The following is a 17,905-nucleotide window of genomic DNA, read 5'->3' as shown; positions in this document are numbered from 1 at the left end:
ATTCTTACAAAAAGAGAAACAGAAACAGAAACAGAAAAGAAAAAGGGAGGGTAATAAACAGTAAATTCAATGTGCAAGTAACCCTTTTTGAGGAATTTTAAATTGGACCCCAGTATGCACGTGTTACGATTTAAAATCTTGTTCCAAGTCCCATTTAGGTAGCTACACGTGGACAACTCATATGTTGAAAGAATTTCACTAATAATTTCTCATAAACGAACAAATTAAAAGAAAATAATGTATTAATGAAGCATCTATTTCATGAGATAATTGAGGTCCCAGACATGAATTATGTCCATATTCAGCAATAAATTCCTTTTTCCTTTATCAAATTTATGGGCTTATAATTTGTCGGTTCATGGGATAATAATTGTGACTTTACAAATAATTCCAAAAATTCATTGGTTCGTGGATAATTGAAACATTGAATCACTTCACAAATTTTGTTGGAGACGATGAGTTGTTGGGTTCATGAATGTGATTATTTGGAACAAGGAATTCGTAGTTCTATCCACAGAAGAACCGAAGTGCAATTTGCCCAAATAATTCCAAAAACAGAGGGTCTGCCAACTCTGCCTCTTGTGATGAGCCTTGAGCCATCAACTAAAATAAGTAAATCCTTGACTACTGGATAAGATTCTGGGGGCTATAAATTTATAATTGAGCAGCCTTCAAAGTATGCGAAGAAAAACAAAGATATTTTTTTACTCTTTTACTTTTTTATTTATTTATTTATTTATTTATTTTACTCTCTCTTTGTTGGGTCTGCTTTCAGTGAGTAATAAATTATATGCATTGAATGTTCCAAGTCAACGGCATTTGAATTTTCACTGCATGAGAATGGCATATATGCATTGAATGTTCCAAATCAACTAATTAATCTTATGTTGGGAATTTATAGTCCATTTAAAAAAAATAAAAAATCTTTATATACTTTATAAATAACAGAAATATTTAGAATTTTTCAGTTTTTATTATATGTATCTTTAATTTCAGAAGAGAACAGTGGAGTTACTTTTTCTTTTTCTTCTTTTACCTTTTTTTTTTTTTTTTTCCTTTCAAAGATTCTAGACTTCAAACACAATCTAAAACGTGCCACTACTGCTTGCGCTTTCCCTATCTTTTTACTTCCAAGACACCGAAATTAACTGAATTTTGTAGACCCCTTTAAACTGAACTTGGAAACTTTGGAGGCGAAAGGGATGTTCAATATGTAGAATCTTGAAACAAATCAACAAATTTTAGTTAAGAACAAAATTGAGAAGATTGAAAACTCATAATCTGAATCAAAAACTTTGTATAGTATTTCATTGTATAGCTATTCAAATAATTGATACATATACACGAAGTTCAATTTAGAACTGAAATAAAAATCCCAAAGCAAATCCTTAAAAATGTGGATGCCTTGAGGATTTAATTTTGGGGGAACAAAAATGGCCTTTGACAACTCTTCTATTGAGAGATTATGTTCAAAAGGGAAGTCCTTGTCTTAATCAAGCGCCTAAAAACGCTCTCCAAACCATTTTCAAGGCCATTGATGCTCATTTCCAAAGCCTCCAATCTTTTAAGAGCAATTTCAATTTTCTCAGCATCAGCTCCTAATGTGCAGAGCACAGCATCCACTCCATCTAATTCATGCACAGACTTTTCTTTCTCTTCACAAGTTACAGCACCTTTGTGCATCAATTTCGAAACCAGAGACCACCTGCTTCTGGGATTTGATCCAGCTGGTACAGTCAAGAAAAAGCAGAGTGATTGGAAGATAGAAATGTTCATAGAACAGACTTCTCTGAGAACCCTGATCACAGCACAGAGATGGTCATCTTGTTCAACAGCTGGTGATGCAGATGTTTCGAATTTCTTATCAACTTGTTTCAACGCCAAGATCAACTTTTTCACATCCTTCTTCATCTTCTTCCTGAAACAGGTGTAATTTGCAATGCTGGTTTCCATGCTTGAGTCTCCTTTTCTCCTCCTGAGAGCAGATTGAAGAGGTCGAACATGTTCATTGGTCTGCAACATGAAATCCCTTGTAATCCCACAGATGTCAAGAAGCTTTACGGATCCATCCAACAATTCCTCCACACATTTCTCATTCTGGTTTTGAGAAAGAACTTGCTGGGTCGAACCCATATGGAGAAGATCCTCCACTGATTCATACAACTCTTCAAGTCTTGACAGACCATTGCAGATAGAATCTGATGTGGAATAAGATGAAGCTTCCCATGTCTTGAATTTGTTAAGCTCTTCTTCGACTCTAATTGTGGTGGGATGAGATCTTGAAGGGAAGCTAATTGATCGAACATGGTATCTATTTGCCATGGTTATAATTGTTTTTCTTTATCTTCTGGTTTTTTGGTTTTTGATTTTCGGCTCTGAAATTGCTTTGGTTTCCCAATTTCTAAGGCTCCCTTATATATACAAAAATTTGTAAAGAGAGAGAAGATAAAGAGACAATATAATTCATGAATGTGGGGTGCATGTGACGCCAGTGTGGGCTTGCCCTTCATATTCGGTTTCATTGTCACATCTTTGGCCAGCATTAATTCAATAATTTGGTATTCTTTTTGGGCCTCGTTCAATTATGAGAACGAGCATGATGTGTCTAAGCATTTTGTCGTTTTCTGCATTTTGAAAAATCCATATAACATAAACAGTCATCACCGTTTTTGCCTCCCCCTACTGCCACATTACCTCTTCATTTTTTTTTTTTATTAATTTTTTTCGTGTGTTAATATGGAGCAGCTCAAAATTCTGCAAATATGTGGCACTGTCTGGGTTGTCTGAAATTGTGACAACCTTCAACAAAAGAAAAAATAATAATAATAATAGAATGGTTTCGAAAAGATTTATCAGATCTAGATCTGTTAGGAAAAGAAAGGAAAATGGTATTATTATGGTATTGTTTAATTGTGTATATGTGGTGGTTAGAAAGCCAAGACCAAGGCCATCGGTTTAAAATAAGGTATTATATTGTATGCACGAGTGGTTTGTACTTCTAATGTCTCCATTTTCATTTCACTAATGAATATATATATTTTTTCTATTAATTCGTCGAAAAGTACCCAAGAATTAATTTCTTTTGCCTTTTTTCTTTTTTTTTCTTTTTTTGTTTTTTTCCTTCTCGATTTTGTAGTTTTTGAGAGGTACGCAAAGGTGTAACACGTATGGTAGTGATTCTATTGACGCGTGTGGGTTGTAGTATTTAGATATGATAGGTGGAAACACTGCCCTAGGAAATGGTACGTGGCCATAGAGTGTCTTTGACACGTGATGTTCTCTCATTCACCTAAGTGTAATAATATGGTTTATATGATCAAGGCAGTTATGGAAGATGCTAAATGCTAGAGCAACCATTGGAGGAAAGAAAAGGATGCCACAGCTGTGATTTGTAAAGGGACAGAGAATTGAGTAGGAATTTAGGAGTCAGTGCATTTTTGGGATTTTTTGAAGCTGGCCAATGGGGTTAGGACTTAATAGACAGGTGGTGCTCTCTCATTTGGTGAATTGCAATGGCGTGGCTTAGAGGTTCAATGCATATGAAAAAACAACCACAACATCAACAACCTAATTAAAGCAGCCATGGGAATAAATTTTTGTGTTGCCAGAGTAATAGATAATGCAACATCATTGATTTGTAAGGGACTTTGCTAAAAATATGAGAGAATTTTGGCATTGGAGATGGTTCTAATGTCTTTTATAGGGAATGACAAATAAGAGGAATTTTAGAGCCACTTCTATCAAGCTACAAATCAGCAATATTTGAGAAAAGAATAGCTTGAGGGTAATTTTCTCATTTTTTTAATTGGATATTCTTTTAATGATAAAATTTTTCAACAGTGTATCCATTGAAATTAAAATTTACTCTCTGTGACTTTGTAATACACTTGAGGAGCCCTTTGCACGGTCTTAAGAAAATTGAGAATAAAGTCAATAAACCTCTTTTTTGTTTTTTGGGGCCTTTAGCTGGTTCATCTTCCTTCACGGCTTAAAGACTGATATACAAAGACAAAGGCCAATCGGCCCAAACCCGTCAAACCACGTGACGGTTTGAGATAAAAGTTCAAAATTACAATGGCAAGTCGAATTAGTAGTTTAAAATGGTTCAACAATCAACATCTTTTATCGTATTGGAAAGGTGAGTTTTTCTGATACTCATTTCTTATTGAATTAACAAATGAGGTTCAACTAAATCATCAAACTAATTATGAGTCTAAAGAGACAAGAAAAAATGAATAAATAAAATAGAAATAATTAAATCACTTGAAATTGAAAGCAATTCACTATTATATTTAATTCCATGATACAAAAAGTAGGATTAAGGAACAAAAGCATATCCTCTAAAATGCGGATGCCAATGACCAATTTCCAACATATATATAAAAAATAAAATAAAAATAAAAAAGGGGCTTTTGAACATTATCATTGAGTAAGGATGTTTAGTAAAGACACTCTATGTTGGACTAGACACCTAAACATACAGTCTAATCCACCAACAATACCTTCACTTGTCAAACTAAATGTCTCCAACATCCTCTGTGCCATTTCAACTTCAGCTCTAGTATCAGTGCTCTGTAAATTTCCCACAAGAGAATACAGAGCAAAATCAAGACCCCCAACTAAATTTCCAATCTTCTTCTCTTTCTCAGACGAAGATGAAGATCTAATTGGCATCAACTTCGAGATCATAGACCACCCTCCAGCTTTTGTCTTTGTTGCTGGAACGGACAGGAATTCCAGCAGAGCTCTAAAGATGGAGATGGTAATAGTGCTTGTTTCTCTTAGAATCTTAGCCACCATTGATGGTTGGTGATCAAGATCCAAGAGAGGAGAAGAGGAATTGATATTGCTTCGATCCATTCGCTTTAAAGCAGCAAGGCATTTGATAATCTCCTTCTTGGCATTCTTTCTATAAGAAATATAAGCATGAATACTGGTTTCAATGCTTGAATCTCTGCCCTTTCTACGTAAAGCCGATTGAAGTCTTTGAACATGTTCGTTCATGGTCAGCAATATTTCCCTTGCTATGTTGCAAGTGTCCAGCAACGTGATTGACCCGTCAAGAGCTTCTTCTACCAGCACTACGTTTCCATGTCCGTTTGGAAGAAGGGCTTGTTGGGTGATGAATTCCTCCAGACAGGTATACAAATCCGCTAAGCCTACTAGACCGGTTTGAATAGTCTCGGCCGCGAAACGAACCGGGGTCGAAACCAACGAAAATTGGCAGGATTTAAGGTGGTTTAGCAATGCTTCTACTTGAATAGAAGATGGGTGTTCCCTAGTGGGCAGACTAATGGACCTAACTGGAGGATGAACAACAACAGGCAATGAAGAGGAGATTGCCATGTTTTACTTTGTGAATTGCTAAAAAATTGTTCAGTATGCACAATTGATGGTTGAAAAACAAGCTTGGTCCAACCTATATATATATATATATATATGCACATATATATAAATTTTTATTAATAGTTGACGTAGTTTTTCATTTTTATTTTTATTTTGATATTTTATTTTTTGTGGGGTCGGGAGATCATGATGACAATGGAGGGGACCTTTGGCTCTTCATGGATAGGCAGAGAGCGCATGTGACGGCACTGGGCCAGCCAACCTCTCTGATGCCTTTGTAACAATTTTGGCCAACAAACTGCAAATTTTGGTTCTTTGGCCATCAATAATAGCAAAATATATAGCCTTTTTTTTTTTTTTTTTTTTAATGAACATTTTTGTTTCATCTTTAAGAACGCAAACAATGGGTACAGACCGTTAGTGCTGTATGCCTCCTTGCCTCCCCAATCATCTCTTAATATATACTCTTTACCTCTCCATATATAATACCAGTGACCCTCTTTAAAATTATTTATTGTATCTAACAAAAGCCAGAGTTTTCAATTTGCCCACTTCAAAATCTATGCAAATTTCATGTTAATTTGTCTAATTGTCTTGCTGCAAAAGAACCACATCAAAATGTTTTTAAATTTTTATGGGGTTCAAGATAAGACAATGCATGATTAAATATTTACTATTAGGCTTTAGGGCATGAATCTAGGCTAGCAATGCGAAGAGTAGGGGAATAGTTTAATTATCTGATTAGAGTGGGACTACTGAATAATTGGTGCAAAACCTTATGCAATCATAGGGGTGGTAGTACAGTTGGTGTCGTCTGCTAAACAATGGAGCTATTAGGGTAGTTGATATTTATATATTCTTCTCTAACCTTGAAAATTGGTATAGAGAACCTTGAGGTATATGTATTGGAAACACAAAAAGAAAAGTTCAAGGTTTGGCAGTTTAGCTTGTAGGCAGAAATATTGGAGAATAAACATTGGTTGAGGCTGACCACAATGTGGCATCACATGTTCAATGTATAAATATCCAATGCGAACATGATTCTTCTTGTCTCCTATAGTTATTTTTCTGCTTTGTTTCTGGTTTTAGGTCAGTACATTAGCAATGCAATGTACATGAAAATTATTCTCTCTTAACAGACAATTAGAGCTAATACTTAATTTATATGTTCGTCTTAACTGAAAAATTGTTATAACAAACACACCACGAGGCTCAGTCAAACATGCCAAATTGTGTCTCTGTTTATCATATATTAAACCAAATAGATAAGAGCTGAAAGAAAATTTAACTTTTTCTAGTACAGGATTAAGTTTCTGCATTGGAGAACCAACGTACATATTCAGTTATTACCCTAAAAACAAAACGTACATGGTCAGTAAGCAAAACAACCAAAACGTAAATATTCGTTGGGTCATGGCAACTGTCTTGACCCAACTGAGTATTCATTGAGTAGAACATATAAAATATAAATAAAATGGGCCCCCAAGTCCACGTTGTGTAGACGCAATCATGATGTCATTATAATATGTTTTTTTTTTTGGGTTTTTACAATTTTTAAAAGGGAAGGCATAGATTTATTACTAAACCAACTTTATTTGTCTTTTTTATAATTTTAATATTTCTATCCATCAACGATTTTACAAGTAAAAACCATACTGATTTAATAAATACTAATCTGTTGCATTTATTATTTTATTAAATTTTTAATATTAAAAATTTAATATGAAAAAAGGAATTAATTAAATTGCCATAAGTTTCATGTAGTACATTCATTTAATAAATATTAATTTGTTATATTTATTATTTTATTAAATTTTTAATATTTAAAATTCAATATAAAAAATGAAGTTAAGTCACCAATTGATAGTGCGTGAAATAACATTTTCTTTTAAGTTTTGTGTCGTATAATAGACATGTCAGATTAGTTTAATTTTGTTTTTTTTTTTTTTTGTTTGAACTTTTAAATGTAATTTAGTAATTTTTTGTTTTTTGTTTTTTCCTTTTTTTTTAAATTAAATTAAAAGTAGTGGAAATAGTGAATCACAGCGTCCGTGAAGAACACGTTAGAATGCAAAATATCACATGACCCCACAATCATCAGTCAACAGTCATCAATCAAGCTGACGAGAAGGAAGTAATTTTAAGGGTCGGCCATCTGAGTGTCTGAGTCTCTGACGCATCATGCTGAGGCTGATGCAGCAGCATCACGAGGGAAACATGTGAAACAATTCAGCTTTCGTTCTTTTGCCAAACCCCTCAACCCCACATGATATCGTAACCCTCACGTACTTCAACACTCATGTCTAATCTTCGTTTTATAATTCACTTCTTGCTTAAGCAAAGCCCCCACATCAATAAAAAGAAAACAAATTAAAATTCATTGATTACTAATTTAAGAAATCATTATATATTTTTTCCCATCCACTTTTAAAAAGAAAAAAAAAAAAAGAAAGATGTCGCACAAAATTCAGAAATGTAGTGAATAGTATGTATCTAATTAACACCGAAAACTCTTTATCCAAAAAATAAAAAATAAAAAAAATTAACACCTAAAACTATACAATTAAATTGTCTATTTAAAACCATCACATTATGTTTTCTTTGAGAATTGTATACCCGCTAATTGTTAGTTACTTTATGTTGATATCTGTGGATGATAGGTTAGAAATATTAATAATGCAGTTTTATAACTAATGTGGTTTAATTTGGCCTAACTTAAAATTCTTCCATCCTTGTCAAAAAGGAATAATTTAGGTGACCTTACAGGTAACAATATTAGAAAAACAAATTATGGCATCCATCCAAATAAATTAGTCTTGTTTAGTAATATAACTTATTAATTATCAATTTGAACACCATGATTGTCCTTCTTAATAGCCCCTGCACAAGCAACCCGCCCCCCAAACCAAAAAATAAATAAATAAAAATATACTCCTTTTTTTTTTTTTTTTTTTTTTTGCAAGTTATCTATATATATATATATATATATTCATTCATGCATGTTTGAGCATGAAAATTGGTAGTATTATTGCATGACGTTTGTGACAAAGCCTGTACTGATTAGATGTTTAATTAATAATGCATGGCCCAAAACCTCCAACATGGACGGCTATGCGTGCACGCCTGGATTATGCGAAGCCAATAAAGCATAAAGCATAAAGCACAAAGCACGAGCTATCAACTTTATTAAGACATACTTGCAAATTAAATTATAGAGAATCTTAATTTGAAGCAGAGAGAGGGAAATGGGGTCCTGCATTTTGCCTAAAAATTGAAAAAGGAGGGATCATAAGCACAGCTGATCAAATTGTTTCCTAGTTCGTTTCATCGTGATCTCTGCAGCACCACAATTAGTTCTTAAGGTTTTTGCTTTTGGCCTTTTTGGCACCATGCATGTAACCGTACAAACCCAACAAATTACCCATCAACCTTTTTTTTTATTATTTAAATTAACAAAAAAAAATGATTAGATTTAAAGAAAATGAACATCATGAAGAATAAATGGGTATTTGCATGTGGAGGGCTGTGGTTCACAAGTAAAACCATAATTATTGTACATGTCAATAAATTATTATATAATTTTCTCTATTATGTAGCGTGCTCAATGACACTTGGAGTCTATATGCTATTTTATATATATATATATATATATATATGAAAAAGGTTTGTCAGTATTGGGATAAGTTTTTTTCCGGGTCACCACAGAAAAGAATCAAAATTGTCACTACTTGTTGAGAAAGGTATATGGCGCAGGGGAATAATTAATGAATATATAAATATAATATACGAGATTAGGAGCTCATGATGTTATTTTTTATTAGTAAGCGTAGCCTTTGATTATTTATTTATTTTGAATCTTCATGGCCTTTGATTATTGATGAATTGGAGAAGGACATACTAATGGAGCATTAGGTTTGATGGGGGCACCAATCGGGTAGGGACGATGAAGTTGTCTAATTCGACAGGCTTCCAATCGCCTTTTACCACGTTTTATGTTAATCGACTAACGTGTATAATTACTAATTAGCTGGAGAATGTAGACCTCCAAGACATGTTTTTAATTTCGTCTATCAAAATTTTAATTGTTCTAGAATTATTATATATGAAATATGTCAAACATGGGCATATTTTGTCGTTTGTTGAATTCTAGATTAATTAAATTTGATCTAAACGCAGTCATAACTCTAGCACTATATATATTTGTTGCAAATAGGAGTTTAATTTATTAGAAAAGAGAAATAAACAAAAATTTTACTACCTTTTCCATATATTCTTAACAAACAAAAATTTTACTACTTTTTCCATATATTCTTTCTTGGACAATGTATATCAATAGGGCAGATGTTTCCTGCTTCTTAATTCATGAAAGATAGTTAGTCAACTCAACCTCACAACCATCTTTAGTAGATTGGCAGAAGAAACAAACACCATCAAAAATAGTGAATTAAAGAAGATCCAATATTCATAATAAATCTAATAGAAGAATAAGATAGAGAGGCATAAACTGCAATTAGATAGCGCTCTTCCAAAATTTACAATAATATAGAAGTAATCCATACAAAATTGGGTTATTGAACATTGTAATAATCCTCTAAAATTCGGATGCCATGACAGGTTAGAGATGTACAAATTTAGATACCATTTTTTTTATTTTTTTATTTTTTTATTTTTTTTTTAATCCTTTTTCAAGGTGTGAGAAGATTAAGGAGGGAGACTCTATGTTGTATTAGGCATCTAAAGAGGCAGTCTAATCCACCCTCAAGACCATCAACAACGCCATCAAGTGTCTCTAATCTCCTCTGCACCATTTGCACATCGATCTTGGCACCATTTTTCCGGAAATTTCCATCCAAGTAGCAGAGAGCAATATCAACATTGCTCACCTCATTGAACACTTTTTGAGCTCTCTCTGACCCTGCAAATGTTACAGGCACCAGTTTTGAAATCAAAGACCATCCATTAGCCTTTGTCTTCATCACTGGCACGGATAAGAACATTAAGAGGGACCAAAAAATAGAAATAGTGAGAGTACTTAACTCTCTCAACAATTTGATCACCATTAATATATGGTGATCTACATTTAAGAGATAATTGAATGCTACAGCATTGGTATGCATTGACTTCAACGCTCTAATGCTCTTAACAATGTCCTTTTTTGCCAGTTTTCTAAAGGTGATATAAGCTTGCACGTTGGTTTCGATGCTCGAATCTGTAGTACTTCTCCTTCTGAATGCTGATTGAAGGTCTTGAAGATGTTTTTTCATGTTTAGGAGTAAGTCTCTTGCAGTGCCACAAGCATCTAGCAAACCAATTGACCCATCAAGTGTCTCTTCGACTAGTTTTCTGCACTCATGTTGGAGAAGGGCGTTTTGGGTTAGTGGAGAGTGAAAGAGTTCCTTGATTGAGTTATACAACTCAGCTAGCCCAGTCAAACCCAATTGAATTGTCTCCCTTGCTAGAGGAATACCCATTGAAGTGGATGACAATTTCCAAGTCTTTAGCTTGCTTAATTGTTCTTCAATCTTCTGAGAATTTGGGTGTAGCCTTGATGGCAAGCTAATGGATCTAACAGGCTGATGCAAGCAAGGTGTTGCAGATGAGCCTGCCATCTCTCTTTACCAATTACAGAAAAATCACTAAAAATTGCTAAGTGAAGTTTTAATCTCAAACAACTAAATCGGTGTATATATAAAAAGTAGAGAACCCCACCAATGGCCAATATGCCAATTCAGTACGGTCTCCATATGATGGAAATCTGAGTCACCCTACTTTTTTTGAAGATTTTGTTGCAAATTTGGGCAACAACTTGCATTTCATAAATCCATTGTTTAGTCTTTATCGGGTATTAGATGGCAAAAAGAAGAGATTGAATAGTTATTTTGGTTGTCATCAGGAGGAGCAAACATGTACAGGCGGTGATAGCCATTTGCTTCCTTGCCTCCTCAATCATTGAGAGGTACCATTCCGTTTCAACCAAAATCTAATCATATCCTCTAAATAAACCCAATTGTGAGACCCAAGATGTGTCTTTTGGTTAAAAAGACCCAATTGTTTATCAACAACAAAAGGCTGGCAATGCATGATTGCCCAATATCATAATCAAATACCCACAAGGAGGTATTTCGGCCACCAAAAAAAAAGAAAAAAAAAAAAAAAAAACCCCACTAGAAGGTACAGAGTCAAGTGACCAAGAGGGAAGAAGGGGAAAGGATTGAAGGAGGAAAACGATAATTACAAATTTAAGACAAGATTTAGCATAAAAGAGACAAGATTTAGCATAAATCTAAAACCTACACCTGAGGCTATGAATCTAGGCTTGCCAATGAGTAAGTAATTAGGATTCAATTAACCAAAATGGCTCTCTTGCAAATTCATTATATATTAGTGAATCTATTCATTTCATAATGGACGCCGAACTCCGTATCAATGTGTACCATATGGCATTACGGTGAGGAAGAAGATCCTTTGTATTATATGTTTTTAAGAGGCATTTAATGGTAGAGAGCAATTGTTTATTGGGAGACATGGAAACATTTGATATCATATTATCCCACGTCTCTTGGGAAAATGTTGCAAATGCAAATAGAAAAACGTTTTTTAAAAACATTTATGGTGGGGGAGAGTTGCAGCGTCATGCTGGTAGTTATTGTCACAACAAGAAGAACCTAAATCATATTCATATTAGAAATCAAATGCCCATTTCCTAACTGAGGAGACCATATTTCTGTGTCTCCCCTGGTTTTTGTTCATGTCTCAGAAATCTTACATGGGAAATTTTTTCTACTGCTAACAGAAGCATTTTTTAGACCGCGTCTAGGAAAATTAAGTAGAACAACACTTTTTTTCTGCTTGGTCGCTTGCCATCGCTGAACAAAATAAAATGGGTCAAATCTTCAATATCAAGGTCGTTATTCTTTTTTTTTATGTCCATTGAGATAGGTACCAAAAGATCTATTGTAGAGCTGTCCTTTATCATTCATTGACTAATTGTCCCATAATAAGACAAAAGAGGGACCACAAAGTATGCATAGAAGGAATTTATTCTTCATTCATTGTAACTTTATCCATTATTTATTTTGTTTCTTTACATGACTCCTTTATATTGTTACTGCTCATTAAACTTGTGGAATTACATTCCTTCAAAGCAAATAAACTTTTGAAATTACAATGGTAACTGTATGCAAATAGAAATGTATTTGACTTTCAACAGTATTTCAATCTACACATTTTAATAATTTCTTTTAATAGCGAAAAAGCAAAAAGAATATATATATATATATATATTAAATATGATCTTTACAATTTCATTTGAGAAAAAAAAAATTATTTAAATAAAAATAAAAATAAAAATTACAAATATTTTAAATAAAACCCATATTGGGCCCTCTTTCTATGGGCCTATGCAGGGCTTCGTGGCCATACCATTCCCTAGCCCCGTGAATGGTCTGAGTCTTCACATCGTGACTGTCCTATGTCTTAAGCCACAATGCCTCGGACGCTCGATAGCGGAGTTTTGTTCCTTTGAAGTGCTGCATTTTGCCTAAAAAGTTGGCTGGGCTCGTGGGCAATGCATTCTTCTGGCCAAGGATGACACGTACGTCTCGAACAAAAAAGATGAACCTACGAAAGATATTGTTAGAGAATTTGGCGTACCCAAAAAGACAATGAATATTTCATTCTGGACAGTAAATTATTGACGAATTAAATTATGTGAGAACTTCGATTGCAGCATAGAAGAACAGGAAACAGCAAATAACAAATGTAGCCTCAATAAATAAAGGATAAGACAAGTAGCATAACACCGTGATTTTTCAGAGGAAACGGAATAGAAATGTACACACTTAGAACAAATACTACCGTATTAACCTCTGTAAGTTCTTATCAGACAAAAAGAGTGCAAATCATGGTGATAATAATAAGGTCAATATACAAGTAAATCGTATTAGAAACTACGAAGCCAAAAATATTCATATGGAATGTATGAACTAAGACTGTAGCTACCCTATGTTTGAAATTGTTGCAATGTAGCTCCATTGGAACCATAAATAGAAACACGTGAAATATTAGCAGAAATAGAGATCTTAGGCGCAATAGAAAGTAAACAACAATATAATACACCATTTCTGTTGTTTCACTATATCTCTGTGGTTTTCACTATGACTATGACCTAAGCTAGTAAGTTTAAAATGTTTGTTCGCAAACCTAAGACAGAATGAAACTCCCAACATTTCTAGACTACAAGTTGGAGAAAGATCATAGGCCAACCTCCCACTTCGGGATCTAAGAGTGTTATGGTGATGCAATTTTGTGTTACTAGATTCAAAAACAAAAATGGAACAACTAATAAGTTGTGATATTATGCAGTGACTAAAGAAGTTCCAAAGTGAATAGGAAAATACCAGTTAAACAGCCTTGCCCTGTTCCCTCGCTTTGTTCAACCACTTCAGCGTACTCTCCAAGGTTGAGTAAGCAGCAACAGTAGTCAAACTCTTGCTCTCAATCGCATAATCAAACACTTCATAAGCTTCTGCAATCCTACCATCCCTACAAAGTGCCCTCACAAATGTGGCATAACAAGCTGTATCAAGCTTCATACCACCTTCCTTCATCACCCCATATAATTCAATCCCTTTATCCAATAACTTAGACTTGCACAATCCATGGAGCAACGTATTATACGTGCACGAATTTGGACTACAGCCTCTTGCTTCCATTTCCTCCAACAAAGCTAAAGCGCCCAATGCATCTCCCTCCCTACACAACCCATTCATCAACGAAGTATATGTTACAGCATCCGGGAAATGACCCATTTCTGTCATTATATTCAAATACTTTCTAGCTTCTTTAACTCGTCCTGATTTCGATAACCCGAAAATTAAAGTATTATAAGTAACGAGATCAGGCTCAACTCCACTCTCCTTCATTTTCTTATAAACCTCAAGTGCCTCACTACCTCTACTCAACATACAATAACCTTTCATGATGGTATTGTAAACAAAGCAATCGGGTTTAAACCCTTCCTCGGCCAGCACATCTACTAACCGTGTGGCCTCGCGTAGATTCTTGCTATTACAGACATTATCAATTAAGATGGTATAAGTAACAAGATCAGGCTTTGTGTCAAAAGAGCTTCGCATTTCATCAATAAAATTATAAACAGCACTCAAAGCTCTGAATTTGCAGAGATGTTTGATAAGAAAATTGTAAGTATAAGTATCCGGTACCGAGTGTTTCAAAGATAATTCCTTGACCAATTCAACGGCGTGGTCAATGCGACCCGACAGACAGAGAGACCGAACAGCAATGTCGGTGGTGACCTTGTCGGGATTGAAGCCGCTGGTGACCATAAGATTGAGGGCCTGGTGAGTGGAGGCGAGGGTGGAATCAGATGCTTTGCAGGACTGAGCGAGCAAGATGTGGTAGGTTGATCGGTCGGGCGAGAAGGAAGGTTCGGTCTTGATCATGTGGCGGAGGAGAGAGATGGAATCATCGACAGTGGAGATTGCGGCATAGGACTGGAGTAGGGAATTGTGGAAGCGGGGACTGAGTGGGGCCCTTGCCGTTGCGACAATGGACTTGAAGAGCTTCTTGGCGTCTGAGAGGTCCGGGGAGGTGAAGAGGATTGGTGATTTAGTGGTTTCAGAAGAGTTGGTATTTTTGGATTGTGAAGTTTTCCCCGAAAGTTGGGATGATGGGCTTTTCTTGGGAAAGAAACGGGGTCTTTGAGTTGGGGATTCCGATGGGACCAGAGAAGATGGCCTTTTGATAAGTGCGGTTGATACAGCAGAACGTAGGGACCCCGGAACTTTTCCCATTTTCTTCTTCTTCTTCTTCTTCTTGGCTCTTTCAGTGCAGTGATCCCAGAGGTTTTTAGGGTATTGCAGGGTTTGCGATGGGGATGGCAACGAACTAGTCTTGGGCCTTGAGGTCATGACCTAGGGGCCTGGTTTGCTAGTGCAGATGAAGCCCATGTTTTGTTTATAGACATCCTGTAGGCCTACTATTCTACTGCTGAGGAAGCCCATGTTTATTTAGACTATGCATTACGTCTCCAGTTAATGACAAAATTGCTGAAGAGACTGGAAACATGTTCTTTGCAGCATGTATAAAAAATTGTTAAATAGATAGGATGGTCTTTATTTTATTTTATTTTTTTGATGAATAATTTGGTCATTTTCTTCTTGAGGAAGTCTTAAGAAAATGATGATTTCGTTGATGCATTGTATAGCATCAGCAAGTGGGAATTGACTACGTACAGATAAACATAGACTCCTCTCCAGTCTCCACCCCTAGCCTTAGCACTTCATTATATATATATATATATATATATATATATATTTTTTTTGCAAATTAATATTCAAGTGTCATTCTTGTTTTCTTCTTAACTCTTTTATATTGTTAATGGGGTTTGTGGATTCTAGGATAACTTGGAAAAATGGATCAAAGTGTAGGTACATACGTGGATTAATGTTTATCATCAAATTTGACTTAAAAACTGAATAATGCTCACTCCACCTATTTTTGTTACGAATTAATATATCAAAACTAACATTAATTAAGTGCTTTATTACTTCTATATTTCAATTTGTTTGAAATCGATGTTAATTTTGAAAACGAAATATACTTATTATCCTGTCCGAATATATATATATATATATATATATATGTTGAAGATATAAGATTATTTTTTAAATAATATTACCCGTAAAGAATTAGCTCATGCCACCAAAGAGAAATAAAACTTTTTTTCATTCAGAAAGAAGAAAAAAGAGGAGTGAGAGATGCATAGAAAGAAATATAATTCATCATAACTTTGGCAAATTCCAAAGCAGCTTTGCTCAATAACTGAGAAAACTAGATAGAATTTTCCCATTACATGGTCTTAGTTTTTTCTTGAGCCATCATTATTATTATTATTATTATTACTTGTATACATTAAAACTCTATTGGTACATTTTAATGTGATCTCTTTGGAGACACTTTTGAACTTATTTTCCGAGCAAGTATTTTAGGCAAATGGCCTTTGATTGTAGCAATCCAAGTTGTCCCCATAGCTCACTCCCAAGATATCACAGTACCTCTTGTAAAACCCAATTCTATCAGCCACACGATTATCAGGACCGCGGCCACATTCAAGCCCACCGTTGATGATGTTAGTGATCACACCGTAGCCTGAGACCCTACCAGCTCCCCTATCTGCAGCAGACGGTGTCCATTTTCCAATGATGACGTCATGGCTCGACGGCTTGTTTCCCTGCGGAGTCATCCAAAACCATATGGCTGTCTTGAACGACACCACGGCGTCTGTCGCTACAAGATCCGGATTGTTTAAAAGGTCCATTCTAATTGCTCTACCAGCTGGACCGTAGTTGTAGTTGCTGAAAAGGAAAAAGTCAAAACCAAAAGTCAAAACAAAAAGTCAAAAAAATCAACTCATGGTCAAAGTAAACACCCATTTGAAAACAAGAGAAGAATAACAAAAGCACTTGTAGATGATTTGGAAGGGGGGGAAAAAAAATCTTACTGGGTGAGTTGAATAGGTCCTCGGCCATAATATTTTCTGCCAGGAGCACAAGGATTTTCATTACTGGGAGTGCAATAAACAGCCTCGTTTAACTCTTTAACAAAGCAATAACCCCAAGCATACGGACCATCTGGGGCAGTTGGCCATCCTCCTACATAAATTAACCATATATATTAAATATCTGTACGTCATTGTTCTTAACAAATCTATCAAACACATTTATAAACGCACAAAAAATCTAGACAAGTACAACTTGATGATCAATGGATCAGACTAATTTATTACCTGTTGTCTCGTGAGAGGTCTGACCCAAGAAAGCTGCCAACTCTCTCTTACGAATAGTAACATCTCCAGTGGTTCCAAAACCACTGAAAGACCTGGCAGCAGCAATGAAAGCATCGTAAGTGTAGAAACCATTACTCTTGCACCGTCCATCGTTACGATACTTAAGTAACTGATCGAACAATGCTCTGCTGATAATGCTGCCAACATCACCGCTAGGTGTCGGGGTCGGTGTTGAAGGGGGAGTGCCTCCGGTGCTGCATTGGCTCTGACAACCTTCCTTGCAGTACGGATCTGTGTTGCCACACCAACCATGTTGGCTGCAACACAGGCCGTTAGGACACACAGCACCGCCTGCTTGTCTTCCGCATTGTTCCGCGGAGGAAATCCCTAGCAAGAAAGCTAAGGATAAGAGGATAAGATAGCTAAGCTTCATGTTTCTTTGTTTTTTCTTTCTTTTTCTGTATAAAGAAGAAAGTGGTGGAAAGTATATATGGTATAATGAGGAGGAAGAGATGGATGTATATATAGAGGTTTTCAGGGGTTACGATTTTCTTTGACTTGACCATTCAAAAATGGGGTGGTATATGATTTTATCTAAAGTGCTGTATGTAGTCAGAATTAGGCCGCGAATTAATGAGCAGCCACACGTGCCTAGCACCAGCTGTGTAGCGGTGTATATGGCATGAGGCAGTGCTGTAGCTAGATCCCCACAATCCGATGTGGAGCTCTATCTATAAATCTATCTCCGTT

General features: G+C 35.4%; 5 protein-coding genes across 5 annotated transcripts; all 5 read right to left on the bottom strand.

Annotated features, from left to right (window-relative positions):
* Positions 1-1,282: 1,282 nt before the first annotated feature.
* LOC107424319 (uncharacterized) lies at positions 1,283-2,450 on the bottom strand. The gene has a single exon (XM_016034087.4). The coding sequence runs from the start codon at positions 2,320-2,322 to the stop codon at positions 1,453-1,455; it is 870 nt and encodes a 289-aa protein (XP_015889573.3). The 5' UTR covers positions 2,323-2,450; the 3' UTR covers positions 1,283-1,452.
* Positions 2,451-4,269: 1,819 nt separating this feature from the next.
* LOC107424324 (uncharacterized) lies at positions 4,270-5,701 on the bottom strand. Its single transcript, XM_016034093.4, has one exon. The coding sequence runs from the start codon at positions 5,344-5,346 to the stop codon at positions 4,423-4,425; it is 924 nt and encodes a 307-aa protein (XP_015889579.1). The 5' UTR covers positions 5,347-5,701; the 3' UTR covers positions 4,270-4,422.
* Positions 5,702-9,944: 4,243 nt separating this feature from the next.
* On the bottom strand, positions 9,945-11,313 carry LOC107424329 (uncharacterized). The gene has a single exon (XM_016034096.4). The coding sequence runs from the start codon at positions 10,953-10,955 to the stop codon at positions 10,032-10,034; it is 924 nt and encodes a 307-aa protein (XP_015889582.3). The 5' UTR covers positions 10,956-11,313; the 3' UTR covers positions 9,945-10,031.
* A 1,287-nt stretch (positions 11,314-12,600) lies between these two features.
* On the bottom strand, positions 12,601-15,254 carry LOC107410050 (pentatricopeptide repeat-containing protein At2g17670). The gene is made up of 2 exons (XM_048479842.2): positions 13,746-15,254; positions 12,601-12,966 (listed from the first exon to the last, which is right to left on the bottom strand). Exon 1 carries the CDS (start codon positions 15,159-15,161, stop codon positions 13,749-13,751), a length of 1,413 nt encoding a protein of 470 aa, XP_048335799.2. The 5' UTR covers positions 15,162-15,254; the 3' UTR covers positions 12,601-12,966; positions 13,746-13,748.
* An 824-nt stretch (positions 15,255-16,078) lies between these two features.
* Positions 16,079-17,669, bottom strand: LOC107424313 (endochitinase-like). The gene is made up of 3 exons (XM_016034080.4): positions 17,156-17,669; positions 16,871-17,021; positions 16,079-16,724 (listed from the first exon to the last, which is right to left on the bottom strand). Exons 1-3 carry the CDS (start codon positions 17,586-17,588, stop codon positions 16,355-16,357), a joined length of 954 nt encoding a protein of 317 aa, XP_015889566.3. The 5' UTR covers positions 17,589-17,669; the 3' UTR covers positions 16,079-16,354.
* Positions 17,670-17,905: the final 236 nt, after the last annotated feature.

The sequence above is a fragment of the Ziziphus jujuba genome, chromosome 7 (genome assembly GCF_031755915.1).
Source record: "Ziziphus jujuba cultivar Dongzao chromosome 7, ASM3175591v1".
Taxonomy (NCBI): Eukaryota; Viridiplantae; Streptophyta; class Magnoliopsida; order Rosales; family Rhamnaceae; genus Ziziphus; species Ziziphus jujuba.
Note: the sequence above shows the minus strand (reverse complement) of the source record. Positions and strands in the feature narration are given on the sequence as shown.

What these genes read in the sequence shown, in the direction of transcription:
- LOC107410050 (XM_048479842.2), bottom strand. Translation starts at nt 15,161, where the DNA reads ATGGGAAAAGTTCCGGGGTCCCTACGTTCTGCTGTATCAACCGCACTT.
- LOC107424319 (XM_016034087.4), bottom strand. Translation starts at nt 2,322, where the DNA reads ATGGCAAATAGATACCATGTTCGATCAATTAGCTTCCCTTCAAGATCT.
- LOC107424324 (XM_016034093.4), bottom strand. Translation starts at nt 5,346, where the DNA reads ATGGCAATCTCCTCTTCATTGCCTGTTGTTGTTCATCCTCCAGTTAGG.
- LOC107424313 (XM_016034080.4), bottom strand. Translation starts at nt 17,588, where the DNA reads ATGAAGCTTAGCTATCTTATCCTCTTATCCTTAGCTTTCTTGCTAGGG. An exon ending in GACCTCTCACGAGACAACAG is followed by an intron (nt 17,022 to 17,155) that starts GTAATAAATTAG and finishes TAATTTATGTAG; the next exon opens with GAGGATGGCCAACTGCCCCA. An exon ending in GGACCTATTCAACTCACCCA is followed by an intron (nt 16,725 to 16,870) that starts GTAAGATTTTTT and finishes TTTCCTTTTCAG; the next exon opens with CAACTACAACTACGGTCCAG.
- LOC107424329 (XM_016034096.4), bottom strand. Translation starts at nt 10,955, where the DNA reads ATGGCAGGCTCATCTGCAACACCTTGCTTGCATCAGCCTGTTAGATCC.